Source organism: Hemitrygon akajei, chromosome 31 (assembly GCF_048418815.1).
Source record: "Hemitrygon akajei chromosome 31, sHemAka1.3, whole genome shotgun sequence".
NCBI lineage: Eukaryota > Metazoa > Chordata > Chondrichthyes > Myliobatiformes > Dasyatidae > Hemitrygon > Hemitrygon akajei.
This window is the reverse complement of record NC_133154.1, coordinates 40,318,102-40,340,086: the sequence shown is the minus strand read 5'-3', so window position 1 is coordinate 40,340,086 and position 21,985 is coordinate 40,318,102. Positions and strand designations below refer to the sequence as shown.

General features: G+C 45.0%; 1 protein-coding gene across 1 annotated transcript in view; it reads left to right on the top strand.

Moving 5' to 3' along the window:
• Positions 1-21,985, top strand: part of LOC140719266 (cytochrome P450 3A29-like) — a 131,471-nt gene that overhangs the window by 72,956 nt on the left and 36,530 nt on the right. Inside the window, exons 9-12 of the mRNA XM_073033771.1 lie at positions 298-428; positions 7,423-7,504; positions 9,221-9,384; positions 12,097-12,320. Of these exons, the coding sequence (XP_072889872.1) occupies positions 298-428; positions 7,423-7,504; positions 9,221-9,384; positions 12,097-12,320 (601 nt within the window). The remainder of the gene's footprint in view (positions 1-297; positions 429-7,422; positions 7,505-9,220; positions 9,385-12,096; positions 12,321-21,985) is intronic.

Genomic DNA, 21,985 nt, shown 5'->3' with positions numbered 1-21,985 from the left:
GTATAATTTATACATTCTTTGATAATAAATGTACTTTGAAACTTTGAGTAAAATGTTCTCCTAAGGGTTGTGTATTGGTGATTGTCAGGTGACTGTAGAAGCCACATATTCTGGTGCAGTGTGGGCAAGAGTAAGTGATAGTTGTGGTCAGTGGCTGGGTCCTTTGGTATCTGCTCTCAGCATCTAGTATTTGGTATTTGGTCTCAGTATATGAAGGTACTGGAGTGTATCTTAAGTCATTATCAGAGCTCAGGATGGGAAAATAACAACTTCTGAATTCCCACCTCTCCTTCTTAGTGGTATTCCCTGTTCTGAAGCCTCTCTTTCGGAAGCTGAAATTCTACTTTTATTGGAAGGAAGTGGTCAGTTACTTCACCAAGTTGGTCCACCAGGCGCAAATGAAATGGGAACAGAGCACAGAGTCAAAGGTAAAACAATATCCCCACTGTACTAATCCACACCCCCATTTCCTTAACTGTTTGGCTGCTGCCAAGTGACTTCATATTTCCTGCTCGAGAAGGAGACAGGGCTGGCCTTGTGTTTACTGCTACACTGCTGCAAGAGAGGCTACTGGTTAATAATAATAAATGAATGAATAACTTTGTCCAACAGTATTCTTTCCTCGTTTCTGGAGATATACTTCATTAGAAGCAGATTCAGAAACAGAATCCGGTTACTGACATAACTACCCACTACCCACTACCGTCAGGAGGGAGGTACAGGAGCGTCAGGACCAGGACTGCCAGACTGGGTTACAGCTTGTTCCCCAGGCTGTGAGACTAACAAATACCTTGCCACTACCAAGGTCCCATCACTAGGACAGTGAGCTGTTTATTGTTTACTCTTTACCTGTGCTGTGCAGTTTGTGTGTATTTGAATTATATTTTATGAACTGTTATTTTGTTTTGTGTGATATTGTGGGTGCACTGTGATCCGAAGGAACACTGTTTCATTTGGTTGTATATATGTACAGTCAGATGACAATAAACTTGAGCTTGAACTTGGACATACACTCAGTGGTCACTTTATTAGGTATCTCCTGTTCACCTGCTTGTCAATGCAAATATACCTTATTTCTAGTGGTAATGAGACAGCCTACAGAGGACAGGTTGACACCCTGACACAGTGGTGCTGCATTTGAACCTGCTACCAGGCAGTGATGTAACCAATCACCATACATCTGTAGAAATTTATACCCATTTGGAAAATTACAGTGTGTCCAGGTCCTTGTTCAGCCCTGATCAACCCCTCAAAGCACTTCATCACAGTACACGTGAATCCCCACATCTGCTAACCAATCTGTCAAGGTAGAGAACTTTAATTTGGTGGAAAATTTAAGCCCTGTAAAATCTGCATTGCTATTCTACTTATCAATGTCCTCCAGAGGATGAGAAATGATTATTAATTCTGCTAACCGCCAATGGCTGCTCCTCTCACAATAAGGACTTTGTGTTTTTTGGTCATATCCACATTCTAATCCATGAAGATTACCATTATCAGTTTTATTTTTCATTCTTGGGAAATGAACTATTTCAATTTTTCCTTGAGAAGGTGGTGAGTGCCTCTCGTCACTCAGGTGAAGATTCTCCAACAGCTCCATCAGGAGGGAATTTCAGCATTTAAATTTGGTGACAATGATGACTGGCAATGGTTTCCCAAGGCAAGATGATGAGTTCAAATTTGTTATCAAAGTACATATGTGTCACCATTACAACCCTGAGATTCATTTTCTAATGGGCATACTCAATAAATCCAATAACCGTAATAGCAGATTAATGGAAGATACACCAACAGGGCAGACAACCAGTGTGCAAAAGACAACAAACTCCAAATACAAAAGAAAAAAAAGCAATAGTATCAAGGATGTAAGTCAAAGAGTCTTGAAAGTGAGTCCATAGGTTGTGGAAACAGCTCAGTGATGGGGCAGGTGAAGTTGTGAAGCTGAGTGATCTTAGCCCCTGTAGCTCAAGAGCCTGGTGGTTGAAAGGTAATAACTGTTTCTGAACTTGGTGGTGTGGGTCCTGAGGCTCCTGTATCTTCTTCCTGATGGCAGCAGCAAGAAGAAAGCATGTCTTGGGCTGTATCCACTAATCTTGTAGGATTTTCCATTAAAGGCATTGGTGCTTCCATACCAGGTTGTGATGCAACCAGTCAATATACTCACCACTACACTTCTATAGAAGTTTGTCAGAGTTTTAGATATCATGCCAAATCTTCGCAAACTGCTAAGGTGCTGTTGTGCTTTCTTGTGTGCTGGGTGCAGGACAGATCCTCTGAAATTATAACACTGAGGAATTTGAAGTTGCTGACCCCCTCCACCTCCAATCCCTGATGAGGACTCTGGCTTATGGGGCTCTTGTTTCCTCCTGGAGTCAACGATCAGCTCCTTGGTCTTGCTGACATCGAGAAAGAGGTTGTTGTTGTGGCACCATTCATCAAATTTTTTATCTCCCTCCAATATGCTGATTCGTCACCACCTTTGATTTGGCCAACAACAATGGTGTTGTCAGCAAACTTATGGCATGGATGTTGTGTTTAGCCTCACAAGTGTAAAGTGGGTAGAGCAGGGTGGGGGGTGTAAGCACTCAGCCTTGTGGTGTTCCCTTGCACCTGCTGCTCTCATTTAAGATGCCTGGGGCTTGTGAGTTGATGATGGAGTAGACTTGGCAAACGACTGCAGTGTTTTTTTCGTAGATGGCATCCAGTGCAGACTCCATGTGCCAATTGTTGAACGAGTTAGCGTTTAATGTGTAGATGGAATAGTGCAATTGATACTTGAACCTTAAATATTCTGACTTCACCACCGGTAGGGTGACCTTCAACTGTAAATGCCCTAAATTCAAGAATCTCTGCTGAAATCTTTTTGTAAACACAAGATGCCAGAATTTTTGAGCAACACACACTAAATGCTGGTGGAATTCAGCAACTCATCAACGTGTGTCTGGATTGGAGGTCTGTGCCTACAGGAGGCCCAAGGCCCAGTTGGCCCTGAGGTACAGGAATTGGTGAGACCAGAGTTCAAGGCCTATTGTTTGGGGTCCTTGTAATTGGCGAGTCTGCAGTTTGAGGGCTAATGTTCAGGGTTCCGGTCATTGAAGAGTCTGGAGTTCGAGGCCTAGTGTCAGGTTTCTGGTCATTAGGGCCCGCATTCATAGTCTTCATCAAGTCCTGGGATTGACACCAAAGATTGAAGCCAGAAGTCTGAAAGTTGAGGCCTAATGACTGGAGCCTTGGGTCTACAAGTCTGCGAGTCTACTGGGGAAGTTGAAGGCCCAATATCTGCAAATCCTCTGTTGAAGGCAGCAGATGGCCTGCCCTATGGATTGAAGGGGTGGGGGGGGGGGGAGAGGAGAGAGAGAGAGAGAGAGGAGAGAGGAGAGAGGAGAGAGAGAGAGAGAGAGAGAGAGAGAGAGAGAGAGAGAGAGAGAGAGAGAGAGAGAGAGAGAGAGAGAGAGAGAGAGAGTGTGGTAGGTCTTGTTTGTTGTTGTTTTGTTGCTGCTGTTGTGTTTTTGTTTGTTGTTGCTGCTGTTTATGTTCTGTCGGGCTACATTGTCGCCGGAGTGTGTGGTAATTTCTGTGGGCTGCCCCCAGCACATCCTTATGTTTTGTTGGTTGTTAACACAAATGACACATTTCACTCACAAACAAGAGAAAATTTTCAGATGCTGGAAATCCAAGGGACACACACAAAATAGTGGAGGAACTCAGCAGGCCAGGCAGCATCTATGGATAAGAGTACAGTCGACATTTCGGGGTGAAACCTTTCGGCAGGACTGGAGAAAAGAGATGAGGAGTCAGAGTTAGAAGGTGGGAGGAGGGGAGGGAGGAACACAAGGTGATAGGTGAAACTGGGAGGGATGAAGTAAAGAGCTGGGAAGTTGATTGGTGAAAGAGATACAGGGCTGGAGAAGACAGAAGGCCATGGAAGAAAGAAAAGGGGGAGGAGCACCAGAGGGAGGTGATGGGCAGGCAAGGAAATGAGGTGAGGGAGGGAAAAGGGGATGGGGGATGGTGGGGGCATTACCAGAAGTTTGAGAAATCGATGTTCATGCCATCAGGTTGGAGGCTACCCAGATGGAACAGAAGGTGTTGCTCCTCCAACCTGAGCATGGCCTTACTAGAGGAGGCCATGGACTGACGTGTTGGAATAAGAATGGGAAGTGGAAGTGAAGTGGATGGCCACTGGGGGATTCTGGCAGATGGAGTGTAGGTGCTCGGCAAAGTGGTGTCCCAATCTATGCTGGGTCTCACTGATGTACAGGAGGCCACGCCGAGAGCATCGGATACAGTAAGTGACCCCAACAGACTCACAGGTGAAGTGTCACCTCACCTGGAAGGACTGTTTGGGGCCCTGAATGGCAGTGAGGGAGGAGGTGTAGGGGCAGGTGTAGGGAGTTGCATAGGGAGCAATCTCTACAGAAATCAGAAAGTGGGGGAGGGGAGGAAAGGTGTGTTTGGTGGTGGGATCCCCCATTGGACATGGCAGAAGTTATGGAGAATTATGTGCTGGATGTGGAGGCTGATGGGGTGGTAGGTGAGGGCAAGAGGAATCGTATCTCTGGTGAGATGGCTGGAGGATGGGGTGAAGGATGACACACGTGAAATGGAAGAGATGTAGTTGAGGGCGTTGATGGTGCAGAGAGGGAAGCCCCTTTCTTTGAAGAAGGAGGCCGTCTCCTTCATTCTGGAATGAAAAGCTTCATCATGAGAGCAGATGTGGTGGAGACGGAGGAATTGGGAGAAGAGTTCGGCATTTTTGCAAGCAACAGGGTGGGACAAGGAATAGTCCAGATAGCTGTGAGAATCCATGGGTTTATAATAGACATCAGTAGATAAGCTGTCTCCAGAGAGAGAGAGAGAGAGAGATCGAGAAAGGGAAGGGAAGTGTCAGAAATGGACCAGGTAAATTTGAGGACAGGTTGGAAGTTGGAGGCAACGTTGATGAAGTTGACAATCTCAGCATGGATGTAAGAAGCAGCAACAATGCATCATCGATCTAGCATAGGATAAGATGGGGAGTGACACCAGTATAGGCTAATAACATAGTCTGTTACATGTAGCCAGCATAGCTGGGGCCCATGCAAGTGCCCAAGGCTACACCTTTTGAAGGAAGTGGAAGGAGCCAAAGCAGAAATTATTAAGGGTGAGGATGTCTGCTAGACGGAGGATGGTGGTGGTGGAGCTTGTTGGTTCTGGTGTCCAGAGAGAAACGGAGAGCTTTGAGGCCTTCCTGGTAGAGGATGGATGTGCATAGGGATTGGACATCCATGGTAAAAATAAGATGTTTGGGGCCAGGGAACTTGAAACAATGGGTCTACCTGGACAAGCGGGTTTGTGGATTTTGGGTAGGAGGTAAAAATGGGAAATGCAGGGTGAGGGAACTATGAGGTTGGCAGCAGTGGATGGGAGATCCCCAGAACTCATAAGGTTGGTGGTGGTGTGGGAAACAGTGGCCTGGTGTTCTTTAGTGAGGTCCTGTTCGAGGGCTAAGTAAGAGGAAGTGTCAGACAGTTGTCACTGGGCCTCAGCAAGGTAGAGATCAGTCTGCCAGACTACAACAGCACTCTCCTTATCTGCTGGTTTGATGGCGAGGCTAGGCTACCCTTTGGTGTTCCTTCCCTTTTTCTTTCTTCCATGGACTTCTTTACTCTCCTATTAGATTCCCCCTTCTCCAGCTCTGTATCCCTTTCACCAATCAACTTCCTAGTTCTTTACTTCACACCCGCCCCTCCCCGTTTCACCTGGTGTTTCTCCCTCCCCTCCCCCTCCCTTCTAAATCTGACTTCTCATCTCTTTTTCTCCAGTTCTGATGAAGGGTCTCGGCCCAAAACATCAACTGAACTCTTTTCTACAGATGCTGCCTGGCCTGCTGAGTTCCTCCAGCATTTTGTGTGCAATGCCATATTGTACCATTTGATATACATGTGATAAATAAATAATAAATAAAATGTGACAATAGTCTGAGGAGCAGAATTAGGCTATTTGGCCCATTGAGTCTGTTCCATTAATCCATCATCCCTCTCAGCCACATTCTCCCTGTAACCTTTGACAACCTTATTAATCAAGAACCTATCAACCTCCACCTTAATGGTTTGGCCTGCACAGCCACCTGTGATAAAGAATCCCACAGTTTTACCTCACTCTGGCTAAAAAGCTTTTTCTCATCTGTGCTCTAAACAAATAAATCTGAATCTGGCTGCATCCACAGACGAGAATAAACAATGGACCATTTAAATTCCTCGGTGTTAAAGCCAGCAACTTTAAACTCCTTGCTGTTATCATTTCAGAGGGCCTGTCCTGGGCCCAGCACATAAGTGCAATTATTAAAAAAAGCTTCTTCCTGAGGAGTTTGCGAAGATTCGGCATGACATCTTAAATTTTGATAACTCCAACAGTTGTGTAGTGGAGAGTCTCCTGAATTATTGCATCTCAGCCTGTCATGGAAACACCAATGCTCTTGAATGGAAAATACTACAAAAAGTGGTGGATACATCCCAGTCCATCGCTGGTAAAGGCCTCCCCACCATTGAGTCACATCTACATTGTTGCAGGAGAGCAACATCCTTCATCAGGGACCCCACCACCCAGGTTATGCTCTCTTCTCACTTAGGACAAACACCACCAGGTTCAGGAACAGTTATTATCCCTCAACCATCGGGCTCTTGAATTGAAGGCATTAACTTCACTCAACTTCACTTTGCTCCATCAACCTATGGACTCCCTTTCAAGGACTCTTCACGTCATGTTCTCGATATTTATTGCTAATTTACTTGTTGCTATTATTATTATTTCTTTCTTTTTCTATTTGCACCATTTGTTGTCTTTTGTACAATGGTTGAACACTGGTGTGGTCTATCATTGATTCTATTGTGATCATTATTCTATTATGAATTTATTGAGTATGCTTGCAAGGAAATGAATCTCAGGGTTTTATATGGTCACACACACACACACACAAACACAAATAAATTTATTTTGAGCTTTGAGTCAGGCTGAGATTCTTAATCAGGAATGGCACTCTTTCTAGCATTTCTTAAAGCCGCCCTCACTAACTGAGATTTAGGTTACCTGGCTCTATATGTGGCTCAAAGTCAAATTCTGACTTACTCTCATGAGGTAGCATGGGACATTTTGTTGCAATAAGGTGCTATATAAATGGAAATTGTTCTACAGCTGCAGGAATGTTGGGATAATCCTCGAGGTGAGGTCTGGCAGGTAGATTGATGGAGGTGCCCCATACAGAGTCTCATTCCCCACACATTTGCTGCTTTTCATTATTTGGAAGTACGGACCATTAATAGTAGATCGAAGATGGACCTCGCTGCCAGGGCTAGATGGTTCCCATAAGGTCTCTAAATGGGTCTCCATTCTATCAGGGCAATCCCTCCATAAACTCTTACAGTCTTTAAATGCTTCCCTCAGGAAGAAATCAGCATCCTTCATTACCTGCTGGAGCATGCAGAGGCCAAGACAGACACAAGAAGGAAACAGCCACCAGGATATAGTGAGTAACTGATCTCAATGTATGTACTGTGGGTGTAAGTGTGTGTCCCTGGTCCTGGGGAGTTTTACAGTTGTCCACGTCTCTTATCAGATATGGCTAACACAATCCATAATAGACAAATTCAAGTGCATGCTGCTTCTTACACGTATGATCAGGTACATTGAAACATGCAGTGAAATGTGTCATTTACATAACAACCAGCCCAACCTAAGGATGTGCTGGGGTAGCTGCAGGTGTCACCACACATTCCGGTGCCAATATAGTATGCCCCCACAAAACTAGAGTTCAGAAAGATATCTATAAATTGTTTCTGAGTCAGGACATTTCATTTAGACATCACTCCAAACTTACACAGAATCTAAGCTAACATTCCAGTTGAAATCCCATTCCTCAACCTTCTCATCTCTCTTTTTGTCTCCACTATTCTCCCTTTCTTTCCTCTTCTATCCTATATCCCTCGCTATCTCTCTCCTCCCTCCTTCTTTATCCCCCAACCTGTCTGTCCTATTCTGTCTCTCTGTTTCTCTCTCCCTTTTCTACACCTCTCTCTCCTCCTCCTCTCTCTCTTTATCTATCTCTCTCTATCGCTCTATATCCCTCTCTATCTCCCCCCTCTCTCCCCCTCCCCTCACCTCTCTCTCCCCACCTCTCTCCATCTCTCGCCCCTCTTTTCCCCCTCTCTCCCTCTACCTTGCTCCCTCTCTCTCCTCCTCTCTCTTTCCTCTCTCTCCTCACCTCGCTCCCTCTCCCACTCTCTCACCCCTCTCGCCCCCTTTTCCTCTCCCCCTCTTTCCTCCGCTCCCTCCTCTCTCCCCCCTCTCTCCCCCTCTTTCCCCCTCTCTCCCCCCTCTCTCTCCCCCACCACTTCTTCCTGTCTGTTATTTCTGTATATCCTCTGGTTGTGTAAGGTATTATATGATTTCAAAATCTTTTTATCTTCCATTATCTATTGTGTCTGCTGCTCCCAATGTGGCCTCATCTCCTTCAGTGAGACCTGTTGTAAATTGGTGGACCACATCATCAAGCATCTCCACACCATTTGCCTGAAGTGCCATTTCCTGCTGGCCAAACATTTTAATTCCCATTCCCATTCCTGTTCTATCGTGTTGATCCATAGCCTCCTTTTGTGCCAGGATGAGGGCACTTCAGGATGGAGGAGCAACATCTTATATTCCAGCTGGATACCCCCCAACCTGATGGTATGAATATTAATTTCTCCTTCTGGTGAACAAAACTCCCCATGGCCCCATTTCCCACCCCATCATTTTACTTCTTCTCACCTGCCTGTTACTTGGCCTTCGGTCCCCTCCTCTTTTCCTTTCTCCTATCATCCACTCTGCTCACCTATCAGATTCCTTCCTCTCCAGCCCTTGACCTTTCCCACTCACCTATCTAACCTCTTTCCCTTTCCCTCCACCTTTTAGTTCAGGCATCTCCCCCTTCCATCTCAGTTCTGAAGAAGGGCCTCGGCCCGAATAATCAACTGTTTACTCCTTTCCATCAATGCTGCCTGACTTGCTGAGTTCCTCCAGCATTTTATTGTGTTGCTTTGGATTTACAGACTTTATTGTATTTTCATTTTTTCTCCGTCTCCGTTGTTTTCCTTGTGCCTATGATGCTGCTGCAAGAAAGCTTTTTTTTGCACCTGAGCATCCATGTAATTGTGCACAAGACAATGAACTGGACTTTGACATTCTTCATTCATCATTTTTGTAGCCAAGCTGAGTGAGAGTGAAGTTGTTGCTCAGATTTTGAAGTTCCTCATCTCAGCCTACAAGACAACCACTTTCACGCTGGAATTTGCAGTGTTCCTGCTAGCCAGGTATCCCGGTGTGCAATGCCGTCTTCATCAGGAAATCCTAACCACAGGGAGACAAAAGGTATCGTCAGGATTTGTTGCTGGTATTTCACATCTGGAAGCAGTCAGTAGATCAGGCAGAATTTGAGTCTGTGAGGAGAGAAACAGAATTTGCATTTCAGGTTGATGAGCTTTCATTGGATGAAAGATCATTGATCTGAGCCGTTACTTCTGTTTCTGTATCCACAGGTGCTGTCCGACCTGCTGAGTGTGAGTGTGTGAGTGTGCGTGTGTGCTTGTGTGTGTAGGATAGTGTAGAGAAGAGGACTGCTGGTGTAGGATGTGAGTAGGATAAAAGTTAGATTTATTTTTCATACAGTGAAATGGGCTGTTTTGAGTCAACCATCAACATGGTCTGAGGATTGTGTCAGCAAGTGTCGCCACACTTCCGGTGTCAACATAGTGTTCCCACAACAGTAGCTCACACCCCGATTCCGTGTCTTTGGAATGTGGGAGGAAAGCCGAGTAGCTGGGGGAAATCCATGCAGTCACGTAGAATCTCCTTACAGACAAAGGCAGAATGGAATGCCGATCGATGATCGATGCTGTAAAACATTATATGCACATTCCTACTGAGACATGGGGTAGTACTCACTACTCTGAGTCTTACTCACCTCAGCACTGAACCGGCTCCATGGCTGTGGACTCAGTTTCGCAGACTCTGTGGTTCATGTTCTGCGTATAGTTTATTTACTATTTTACTGTTTGCACAATTTGTTCTTTTTCATTCATCGAATGTTAGTTGGTCTATGTTTTGGGTTTTTCATGGATTCTACTGTGTCTTTTTGTTTCATGGCTGCCTGCAAGAAAGGTGCCATAGTAGAGTAACGGTTAGCCAGACACTATTACAACTCAGGGCGTTCCAGAGTTCGGAGTTCGGAGTTCAACTCCAGCACAATTCTGTAAGAGCCTCTGTACGTCCTCCCCATGGAATGCATGGGTTTTCCCTGGGCGCTTCCGTTTCCTCCCACAGTCCAGAGACATCCCAGGTTGGTTAATTGGTCACTGTAAATTGTCCCATGATTAAGTTAGGGTCAATTAGGGTTGTGGGGTTGCTGGGAGAGCATGGCTTAAAGGGCTGGAAGGACCTATCTGCTGATTGGTGTAGACTGGGCGTGTGTTGCTGGACTGTGTTCGGTGTGTTTTGGTGTAGGATAGTGGGGTGTATTAATGTAATGGAAGAGCTACTACATGGTGTAGACTTGGGAGTATGTTGCTGGAGAGTGGGTGCAGGGGTTGGGGCTTAATGGTATCTCCTGAATGCTTTCCTGCATACAATGTGATTGAAGTTTTGAATGATCACTTAGAATTATGTGAAGACTATTTACACCCTAATGCATGGAATGAGGGAAGGGAACCATGAATGAGGGATAACAGATCTAGCTTCCCCTCTCCCTCTCCCCCTTCTCTCTTATTCCATTCCCCATTCAGGCTCTGCTCTTCTTCCCCTCACCTGCCCATCACCTCACTCTGGAGCCCCTCTTCCTTCCCTTTCTCCCATGGTCCACTGTCCTCCCCATCAAACTCCTTCTCCCTCAGCCCTTTACCTTTTCTACCTAGCACTTCCCAGTTTGTCGCCTCATTCCCCCTTCCCCTACCCACCTCCCCCTCACCTGGTCTCATCTACCAGCTGTCAGCTTGAACTCCTTCCCCTTCCTCTGCCTTCTTACCCCTTCCTTTCCAATCCTGGTGAAGGGTCTTGGCCAAAAACATTGACTGTTTATTCCCCTCCATTGATGCTGCCTGACCTGCAGAGTTCCTCCAGCATTTTGTGTGTGTTTCTCTACCTTCTCCACACTGGAGCAAAGGAAGAACTAATACACAGCCAAGGATAAGTAAAGATAAAGTAAATATTCTAACTACTACAGTAGTATCAATGACACAAGAGATTCTGCGGATGGTGGAAATCAGCAGATCAGGCAGCATCTATGGAGGGGAATAAACAGTCAATGTTTTGGGCCAAGGCTTCGTCAGGACTGGAAAGGAAGGGGGCAGAAGTTTGTACAGAAAGGGAGGGGGGGACATATTCTCTCTTAAGAATAAAATTGTTTTTTGTTAACCAAAAGATAAATGTACGTATTTTTGAAATAACCGTAACTTTGTATCTTGCAAGTACTTTCAGTGGCCACTTTTTTAGGGACACCTGTACACGTACTGACTAATGCAAATATCTAATCAGCCAATCATGTGGCAGCAACTCAATGCATTAAAGCATGCAGACATGGTCATGAGGTTCAGTTGTTGTTCAGACCAAACGTCAGAGTGGAGAGTCAATGTGATCTAAGTGACTTTGACTGTGGAATGATTGATGGTGCCAGATGGTGTGGTTTGAGTATCGCAGAAACTGCTGATCTCCTGGGATTTTCACACTCAACAGTCTCTAGAGTTTACAGGGAATGGTGTGAAAACAAAAAAGATAAACAGACATATCTAGCAAGTGGCAGTTCTGTGGGTAAAAATGCCTTGTTATGTGAGAGGTCAGAGGAGAATGGCCAGACTGGTTCAAGCTAACAGGTAGACAACAGTAACTCAAATAACCATGCACTCCATCAGTGGTGTGCTGAAGAACATCTCTATACACACAGTACCTCGAACCTTGAAATGCATGGGCTCCACCAGAAGACTATGAACATACACTAGGTACAGGAGGTATCTAATAAAGTGGCCACTGAGTGTACTTGACATCTCTTAGTCTTAATATTGGTCATTGTTTTTATTTCTCTTCTTATGAAAGGGCTTTACATATGAAAGCATCGCAGTGATGGAATTTCTGGACATGGTTGTCAAGGAAACACTACGACTGTTTCCTCCTGTGGTCTGGGTGCAGGCAGCCTGCACAAAATCAACAGAGGTTTGCCAGTTGAAAATTCCCAAAGGGATACGAGTCGTGGTGCCGGTCTGGGTGATGCATCACAGCTGGGAATTCTGGGACAATCCATGCAAGTTTAACCCTCTGAGGTAATTGCTCATTGCTTAGAAACTGCATTGTTTTCACAAAACTTGATTGCTTTACCTTTCAGTGATCTGTAAAATGAAGCAATGTTTTATACGAATGCTGCAGAGAGAATGTTACATATTGTGCTTAAGACCACAAATATAGGGTGTCAATGAGAGTCACCAAGAAATTGGTAACTATGGAAGTGACCTCAGTTTCACCTCAGGCAGAAACTGCCCAATTCAACTGATCTACTAGTTCATTCACAGAGTTAATGGCAGGATTCTTAGCAGTGTGGAAGAATAGAGGGGTATAGGGATCCAAGTCCATTGATCCCTCAAAGTTGCTGCGCAAATTGATCGTGATTTTCAGGTGTATTGGCCTTTGTTAGTCGGGTACTGAATTCAAGAGCTGCAAAGTCTGCAAGGTAATGTTGGAGCTCTATAAAATGCTGGTTAGACCACCCTTGGAGTATTGTGTTCAGTTCTGCTCACCTTGTTATAGGAAGAATGTGGAAGATTTAGAGAGGGTGCAGAGAAATTTACCAGGGCTCAAGAACATGTCTTGGGTTATGTTTCTTTCACCATAGACACTGCTTGCCTTGGTAAGTGTTCGCGGCACCATTATGCAGCATAATCTCAGATTTCCAGCACCTGAACTTTGATTTCTAGTTCAATACCTTGACTTTGGCAATAATATTAAAGACATGTTTGCAGGACAGGAATGGGTTGTCAATATTCCTGGATTTCAGTGTTTTAAAAGGGATAAAGAGGGGGGATAAAGGAGAGGAGGGGTGGCATTACTGGTCAGGGATACTATTACAGCTGCAGAAAGGGTGGGTAATGTAGCAGGATCCTCTTTTGAGTCAGTATGGGTAGAAGTCAGGAACAGGAAGGGAGCAGTTACTCTATCGGAAGTATTCTATAGGCCCCCTGGTAGCAGCAGAGATACCGAGGAGCAGATTTTGGAAAGGTGCAAAAATAACAGGGTTGTCATCATGGGTGACTTTAACTTCCCTAATATTGATTGGCACCTGATTAGTTCCAATGGTTTAGATGGGGCAGAGTTTGTTAAGTGTGTCCAGGATGGATTCCTGTCACAGTAAGTTGACAGGCCAACTAGGGGGAATGCCACACTAGATCTAGTATTAGGTAACGAACTGGGTCAGGTCACAGATCTGTCAGTGGGTGAGCATCTGGGGGACAGTGACCTTTAACATTATCATGGAAAAGGATAGAATCAGAGAGGACAGGAAATATTTTAATTGGGGAAGGGGAAATTATGAGGCTACAAGGCTAGAACTTGCTGGTGTGAATTGGGATGATGTTTTTGCAGGAAAATGTACAATAGACATGTGGTCGATGTTTAGGGATAAATTTGTCCCGGTGAGGAAGAAAAAGAATGGGAGGGTGAAGGAACCATGGGTGACAAGTGAGGTGGAGAATCTAGTCAGGTGGAAGAAGGCAGCATACATGAGGTTTAGGAAGCAAGGATCAGATGGGTCTATTGAGGAATATAGGGTAGCAAGAAAGGAGCTTAAGAAGGAGCTGAGGAGAGCAAGAAGGGGGCATGAGAAGGCCTTGGCGAGTTGGGTAAAGGAAAACCCCAAGGCATTCTTCAATTATGTGAAGAACAAAAGGTTGACAGGAGTGAAGATAGGACAGATTAGAGATAAAGATGGGAAGATGTGCCTGGAGGCTGTGGAAGTCAGCGAGGTCCTCAATGAATACTTCTCTTCGGTATTCACCAATGAGAGGGAACTTGATGACAGTGAGGACAACATGAGTGAGGTTGATGCTCTGGAGCATGTTGATATTAAGGGAGAAGAGGTGTTGGACTTGTTAAAATACATTAGGACTGATACATCCCTGGGGCCTGATGGAATATTCTCCAGGCTGCTCCATGAGGCGAGGGAAGAGATTGCCAGGATCTTTCTGTCCTTGTTGTCCACGGGAATGGTACCGGAGCATTGGAGGGAGGCGAATGTTGTCCCCTTGTTCAAAAAAGGTAGTAGGGATAGTCCAGGTAATTATAGGTCAGTGAGCCTTATGTCTGTGGTGGGAAAGCTGTTGGAAAGTATTCTTAGAGACAGAATCTATGGGCATTTAGAGAATCATGGTCTGATCAGGGTCAGTCAGCATGGCTTTGTGAAGGGCAAATCATGTCTAACAAGCCTGATAGAGTACTTTGAGGAGGTGACCAGGCATATAGATGAGGGTAGTGTAGTGGATGTGATCTACATGGATTTTAGTAAGGCATTTGACAAGGTTCCACATGGTAGGCTTATTCAGAAAGTCAGAAGGCATGGGATCCAGGGAAGTTTGGCCAAGTGGTTTCAGAATCGGCTTGCCCGCAGAGAGGGTCGTAGTGGAGGGAGTACATTCAGATTGGAGGAGTGTGACTAATGGTGTCCCACAAGGATTGGTTCTGGGACCTCTACTTCTTGTGATTTTTGTTAACGACCTGGATGTGGGGGTAGAAGGGTAGGTTGGCAAGTTTGCAGACGACGCAAAGGTTGGTGATGTTGTGGATAGTGTTGAGGATTGTCGAAGATTGCAGAGAGACATTGATAGGATACAGAAGTGGGCTGAGAAGTGGCAGATGGAGTTCAACCCAGAGAAATGTGAGGTGGTACACTTTGGAAGGACAAACTTCAAGGCAGAGTACAAAGTAAATGGCAGGATACTTGGAAGTGTGGAGGAGCAGAGGGATCTGGGGGTACATGTCCACAGATCCCTGAAAGTTGCCTCACAGGTAGATAGGGTAGTTAAGAAAGCTTATGGAGTGTTAGCTTTCATAAGTCAAGGGATAGAATTTAAGAGTTGTGGGGTAATGATGCAGCTCTATAAAACTCTGGTTAGGCCACACTTGGAGTACTGTGTCCAGTTCTGGTCGCCTCACTATAGGAAGGATGTGGAAGCATTGGAAAGGGTACAGAGGAGATTTACCAGGATGTTACCTGGTTTAGAGAGTGTGCATTATGATCAGAGATTAAGGGAGCTCGGGCTTTACTCTCTGAAGAGGAGGAGGATGAGAGGAGACATGATAGAGGTATACAAGATATTAAGAGGAATAGATAGAGTGGACAGCCAGCGCCCCTTCCCCAGGGCACCACTGCTCAATACAAGAGGACATGGCTTTAAGGCAAGAGGCAGAAAGTTCAAGGGGGATATTAAAGGAAGGTTTTTTACTCAAAGTTGGTGCGTGGAATGCACTGCCTGAGTCAGTGGTGGAGGCAGACACACTAGTGAAATTTAAGAGACTATTAGACAGGTATATGGAGGAATTTAAGGTGGAGGGTTATATGGGAGGCAGGATTTAAGGGTCAGCACAACATCGTGGGCTGAAGGGCCTGTACTGTTCTATGTTCTATGCTTATGTCTTTGTATAATCACCTGTTTGTCTGTAAATATTGAGCAGATTTTCAGTAGTTTGTAATATACTGTTGCTGGTCCTCTACTTTTGCAGATTCTTTGTCTCTGAGCCTGAGATGTCATGGCAGCATTAATCAAGACTCTCCTTTTTGTCTCACAGGTTGTCCTTATCAGGGAAATCTCCCTTATTGAAATATTTCTCATTCCTGTGAATGACCCATCAGCAAGACACATACTCTGTACTGTTAGTTAGTGGCAAGTAGGTACAGTCTCTGCTTATCTAGAGAGCACCCTGAGAGGTCCCACTCTTCCCTCTGAACAGATCCCTTCTTTTTTCAGTCCTTTACCTTTTCCACCTATCACTCCCTGGCTTCTCACTTGATCCTCCCTCTCCCACCACCCACCTCCCCATCACCTGGCTTCACCTACCACCTTCCCACCTCCCCCTCACCTGGCTTCACCTACCACCTTCCCACCTCCCCCTCCCCCTCACCTGGTTTCACCTCCCACCATCCACCTCCCCCTCACCTGGTTTCACCTCCCACCATCCACCTCCCCCTCACCTGATTTCACCTCCCACCTTCCCATCTCCCCCTCACCTGGTTTCACCTCCCACCATCCACCTCCCCCTCACCTGGTTTCACCTCCCACCTCCCCCTCACCTGGTTTCACCTCCCACCATCCACCTCCCCCTCACCTGGTTTCACCTCCCACCTTCCTACCTCCCCCTCACCTGGTTTCACCTCCCACCTCCCCCTCACCTGGTTTCACCTCCCACCATCCACCTCCCCATCACCTGGCTTCACCTACCACCTTCCCACCTCCCCCTCACCTGGCTTCACCTACCACCTTCCCACCTCCCCCTCCCCCTCACCTGGTTTCACCTCCCACCATCCCCCTCCCCCTCACCTGGTTTCACCTCCCACCATCCACCTCCCCCTCACCTGGTTTCACCTCCCACCATCCACCTCCCCCTCACCTGGTTTCACCTCCCACCTTCCCACCTCCCCCTCACCTGGTTTCACCTCCCACCATCCACCTCCCCCTCACCTGGTTTCACCTCCCACCTCCCCCTCACCTGGTTTCACCTCCCACCATCCACCTCCCCCTCACCTGGTTTCACCTCCCACCTTCCTACCTCCCCCTCACCTGGTTTCACCTCCCACCACCCACCTCCCCCTCACCTGGCTTCACCCACCACCTTCCCACTTCCCCCTCACCTGGTTTCACCTCCCACCTTCCTACCTCCCCCTCACCTGGTTTCACCTCCCACCATCCACCTCCCCCTCACCTGGCTTCACCCACCACCTTCCCACTTCCCCCTCACCTGGCTTCACCTACCACCTTCCCACCTCCCCCTCACCTGGTTTCACCTTCCACCTTCCCACCTCCCCCTCACCTGGTTTCACCTCCCACCTGCCCACCTCCCCCTCACCTGGTTTCACCTCCCACCTGCTTGCTTGTTCTCCTTCCCTTCCACCCACTTCATGATTCTAGCTTCTTCCCCCTTTCCTTTCCTGTTTATTCCTGTCTGTAGATGCTGGCTTACTTGCTGAGTTCCTCCAGTATTTTGTGCGTTGCTCTGGATTTTCAGCATTTGCGACCAGCCTTGATTTTACACTGAGAAGTTGTGTGAAGAGTGGTGAGGAAAGTGTTATGTTTTGTAACTCCAAAACATAAAACTAATCGAAAAGAAAACAAGGGAGCCCGAGACTGTTTTTTACTTTAAATTCCGTTTTTACTTTAAGTGAAATGTCAACTCATGATGTGGTGGTGTGATGAAGAATTCTATTTACATACTTTTCCTATTAACGTGTAATAAATTTTAAAATCAAACTATATATTTACTCAAATATTACTGAAACTCACTAAGAGGGTTGTTGGGCTTGGAGGTTTGCATGTCTCAATGACTCAGAGAGCTATGTTGGCTGGAGTCAGAGCCTTGTGTTTTAGCTCTTGGAAAGGTCACCATTGCCAAACAGGTCAAAGGGTAGAGGCCAGACTGAGTAGTCCACTGGTCCTCCAGATTTGAGGGTACAACTCAGGGCTAACAACTCTGACTGGTCAAAATACAATTGTTATGGAAACAGCAGGAAGAATCCTTTATATAGACAGGATTGGAGGATCTTCATTGCTGCCCCAAACACCAGCAGTGTAACGGGCAGTAAGTAAGGAAACAAGTATTTCTGAAACATAACAGAAAGCAGGGTCAAATAAAGGCTGGCTGAGGAACTGAGATCAGCAAAGAAATGAGGGAGGTATGTGTAGTAATTAATTTAGGAGTGAAGCAGGGACAAGTAAATAAAAAGATCAGAACCAAGGAATATAAGAAATATAAGTGGATATACAATAAGTTGCTGGAACTGTAAATGTTATTGTCCAGAAGTTTCTTTGGAAGTCAAGAATGAGGTTCAAAACTTATGGCTATGGCCATTTTATTAGAAGTTCATTATAATACAGGTCAGATAGAGTCAGTCTATACCAGCAAGGCAGGGGAACAAGGAACAAAGGACTCAAGTTCCCTTGTTCCATGGCAAAGTTGTTGAAGCTGGTCAGATAAGGGTCTCTGATTATAGCTTCTCGGATTAAGATCAACCTATGAGGCAACAAAAAATAAACACAAGAGATTCTGCAGATGCTGGAAATCCAGAGCAACTTGGCCTGAAATGTTGACTCCTTATTCCTTTTCACAGACACTGCCTGAACTCCTCCAGCACTGTGAGTCAACAAAGACTGGCCTGATTTACACTGCCATAACATCTCAGACAAAAACTACAAAAGTACAGAAATAGCTACACTACAAATTACTGAAAATCCACAAACAAACATATAAGCAAGCATAAAGAAAGTTAAACTACAAGAAAAATATTTTAAATAGCAATTTAGACCCTCATCCATCAAGGCCATGTTCACTGTGAACATTGAGAGTGACTGAATTTCCAGCCACACAATAATATGCCTGATCAGCTGAGAGTTGGCATGGGTAACTGGTGTGACATTGTCATGTGTACCATGTTACGGATGTTACGGAGTGAGGCAGGGGTTTTTATAACAAATAAAACATTTATTAAACACTGAAAAACAAACCCCCCAAAAGTAAACAAATCACTAACGTAACCGGAAATCAGCTGCTGCGCGGCAGCTTAAACAGTTCTTAAAGCGATGTTGCAAAAACAGTTCTTCAAAGTAGTATTGCAAAAGTTCAAAATGCTTATAGTCCATTTAAGGGAGAGACTTTTTAAGACGATTTAAATTCTCTTTCACGTCGTGTTGTTGCGGTTCCCAGTCGAACTACTTTTCCCACGAAGAATTTACGAAGATGGAAAATGAAACGGTTTAAAGGCACTGACCTTTCCTTTACAACACTGTACTCAATCCTTTCTGCTATTTCACAGGGATTAACACGAGCACAGTCAATGAATTCCTTCCGAACGAGGATCAAACAAGGTCGAACCTGTTTCACCGTTGAAATCGACTTTCCTCAATCTTTTAACTCCTGAACTCCGATCTTCACTCTCCACTGATTTTTAACTAGCAGTATTATAAAGAAATTGCTGGCAATGACCTTTTAAACTTTAGGCATTAAATAAAACTTCATCTTTCAACTAAACTGCATCATAACATTAAATCACGCAGTGGCATGAAGTTAACATGGCAAATCCAGCCACGAACTGCCCCTCCTCACAGGGGGGGGTCCTCCTTTTATACCCTGTAAAAAAAAACCCGTCACATGACCTCTACTGGCGGGAAAATGACGTCACTCCACCATCACAAGACCACTACCTCAAGTCCAGTATAGCTTCAACACCTGTCACGTGACAAGTACACCACTGTCACGTGTAACGGGTACGTAACAACCAAGGTACAGTGAAAGGCTTTAGTCTGTGTGTCATCCAGACAGATCAATCTGCATGTACTGTGAGTACATCGAGGTCATATGAAAGGAACAAAACAATGTGTTACCATACAGTTACAGAGGAAGTACTGCACATTATTTGTCTACCTGTGCAAGGGCCATGATGAGGTGGATTGGGAGATAGATACTGAATCTTGAAAGGCCAAGATAGAGTGGACATGGAGAGGATATTTCCACTGGTGAAGAGTTTAGGATCACAGGCAAAGCCTCAAAATAGGACAAAAATGATGAAGAATTTCTTTAGCCAGAAAGTGGTGAATCTGTGGAATTCATTGCCACAGAAGGCTGTGAAGAACAAGTCATTGGTATATTTAAAGCAGAGGTTGATAGGTGCTTGAATTAGTAATGGTGTCAAAGGTTATAGGGAAATAGCAAAAGAATGGGGGTTAAGAGGGAAAAAAAATTAGCCATAATGGAATGTCCTAAAGATATGGGGATTTCATTTTAGAGGTATTTTATGCCACATTATCTGTCTGTTTATTGAATTTTGTTTTGGGTTGGCACTATAGCGTAGCAAATAGTACCAGATTTACAAATAATACTTCATAGTGCCAGCTGCAAAATTGATTGGGGTTAATCCCCACTGCTCTCTGTAAGGAGTTGGTATATTCTCCCCATGTCAACAGTGGGTTTCCTCCGGGTGCTCCTGTTTTCTCCCACTTTCCAAAGCCATACTGTGTGGCTTAAGGTTGTGGGCATGCTATGTTGGCTCCAGAAGTTTGCTGAAACTTGAGCGCTCCCCCAGCACATCCTCAGACTGTACTGGCCCTTGACACAAATGATACATTGCACTTTTTTTTATTGATGTTTCAGTGTACGTGACAGATAAAGCTAAGCTTTAATCTTTCATTCGTCTGACAAGGTAATGGGTTCTTTGGATGCATTGCACTCACCCTCTTACCAGCATTCTTTTTCTAGTCTTTATTTATTCAACCATTAGATATAGGAGCAGAATTAGGCCATTTGGTCCATCTAGTCTGCTCTGCCATTTCACCTTAGGGAACAGTGATTGAGTTCACTGAAATCTGAGAGGGAGAAACTAAAATCTAATGTGTCGTTATTTCAGTGGAATAAAGGGAATTACAATGGCCAAAGTTGACTGGAAAGGGACACTACAGGAAGGACAGCAGAGCAGCAGTGGCTGGGGTTTCTGTGAAAAATGAGGGAAGTGCAAGATTCCAAATAAGAAGTAATTTTTGAATGAAAGTAGGACACTACTGTGGCTGGCAAGTAAAGTCAGAGCCAAAGTAAAAGCAAAAGAGAGGGCATACAAGGAAGCCAAAGCTAGTGGGAAGATAGAGGATTGGGAAGCTTTTAAAAACTTGCAGAAGGAAACTAAGAAGGTCATTAGGAAGGAAAAGATGAATTATGAAAGGAAGCTAGTGACTAATATCAAAGAAGATAAAAGCTTTTTTTAAGTATATAAAGGGTAAAAGAGAGTTGAGGGTAGATACAGGACCAATAGAAAATGACACTGGAGATTTTGTAATGAGAGATGCAGAGATGGCAGAGGAACTGAATGTGTTGATCAGCAGAAAACAGAGAGTGGGAATAAAGGGATCCCATTCTGACTGGCTGCTGGTTACCAATGGAGTTCCACAGGGGTCGGTATTGGGACCACTGCTTTTTATGATGAGTGTCAATGATTTGAACTATGGTATTAATGGATTTGTTGCTAAGTTTGTCAATGGTACAAAGATAGTGGGTAGTGTTGAGGAAACAGAGAGCCTACAGAGAGACTTAGATAGTTTAGGGGAATGGGCAAAGAAATGGCAAATGAAGTACAATGTTGGAAAGTGTATGGTCGTATACTTTGGTGTGTAGAGGGTTTTGTATGTTACTGTGTATGTAATCAAAATGGCTTCTTTGTTTTGTTAAAATTAAGAATGCTTCTTTGTTATGTAACTGCAGAGAGAGAGTTTTCTCTCCTCTTGAAGTGTGTTTGGGTTATAGTTACTGATAACGAGAAATGTATTCATTTGTTAACCAATTAGGATAGATGTTATTCTTTCTTGTGGGTTTGTGAGCTGTGGTTTCGCGGACGTTTGGGAGTTGGAGAGGAGATCGAGAGGAAGGTGGATGGCGCTGGAGGTGCTCTGTTCGATCACTGCGGGTGGTCCCAGGCACGCGGGTCGTGGAGGTTGGAGAAGATCGAACAGTGGACTGCAGACTTCAATGGTTGAGCTCCAACGATGTGCACTAATTGACTGAACCCTGATAAGCGCTGGCGCCTTTTCTTTCATATATATTGTATCACTATTAATCACTTAGTTCTGGTAAGATATATAAAGTGTAAATACCTGGAGTGCGGTTTGATATCGTGTGTGTGAGATTGTACTAGTGTGCATTTCACAGCATCCACGTATACCGGAGGCGCGGTTTGGTGGGTGGACTGAAT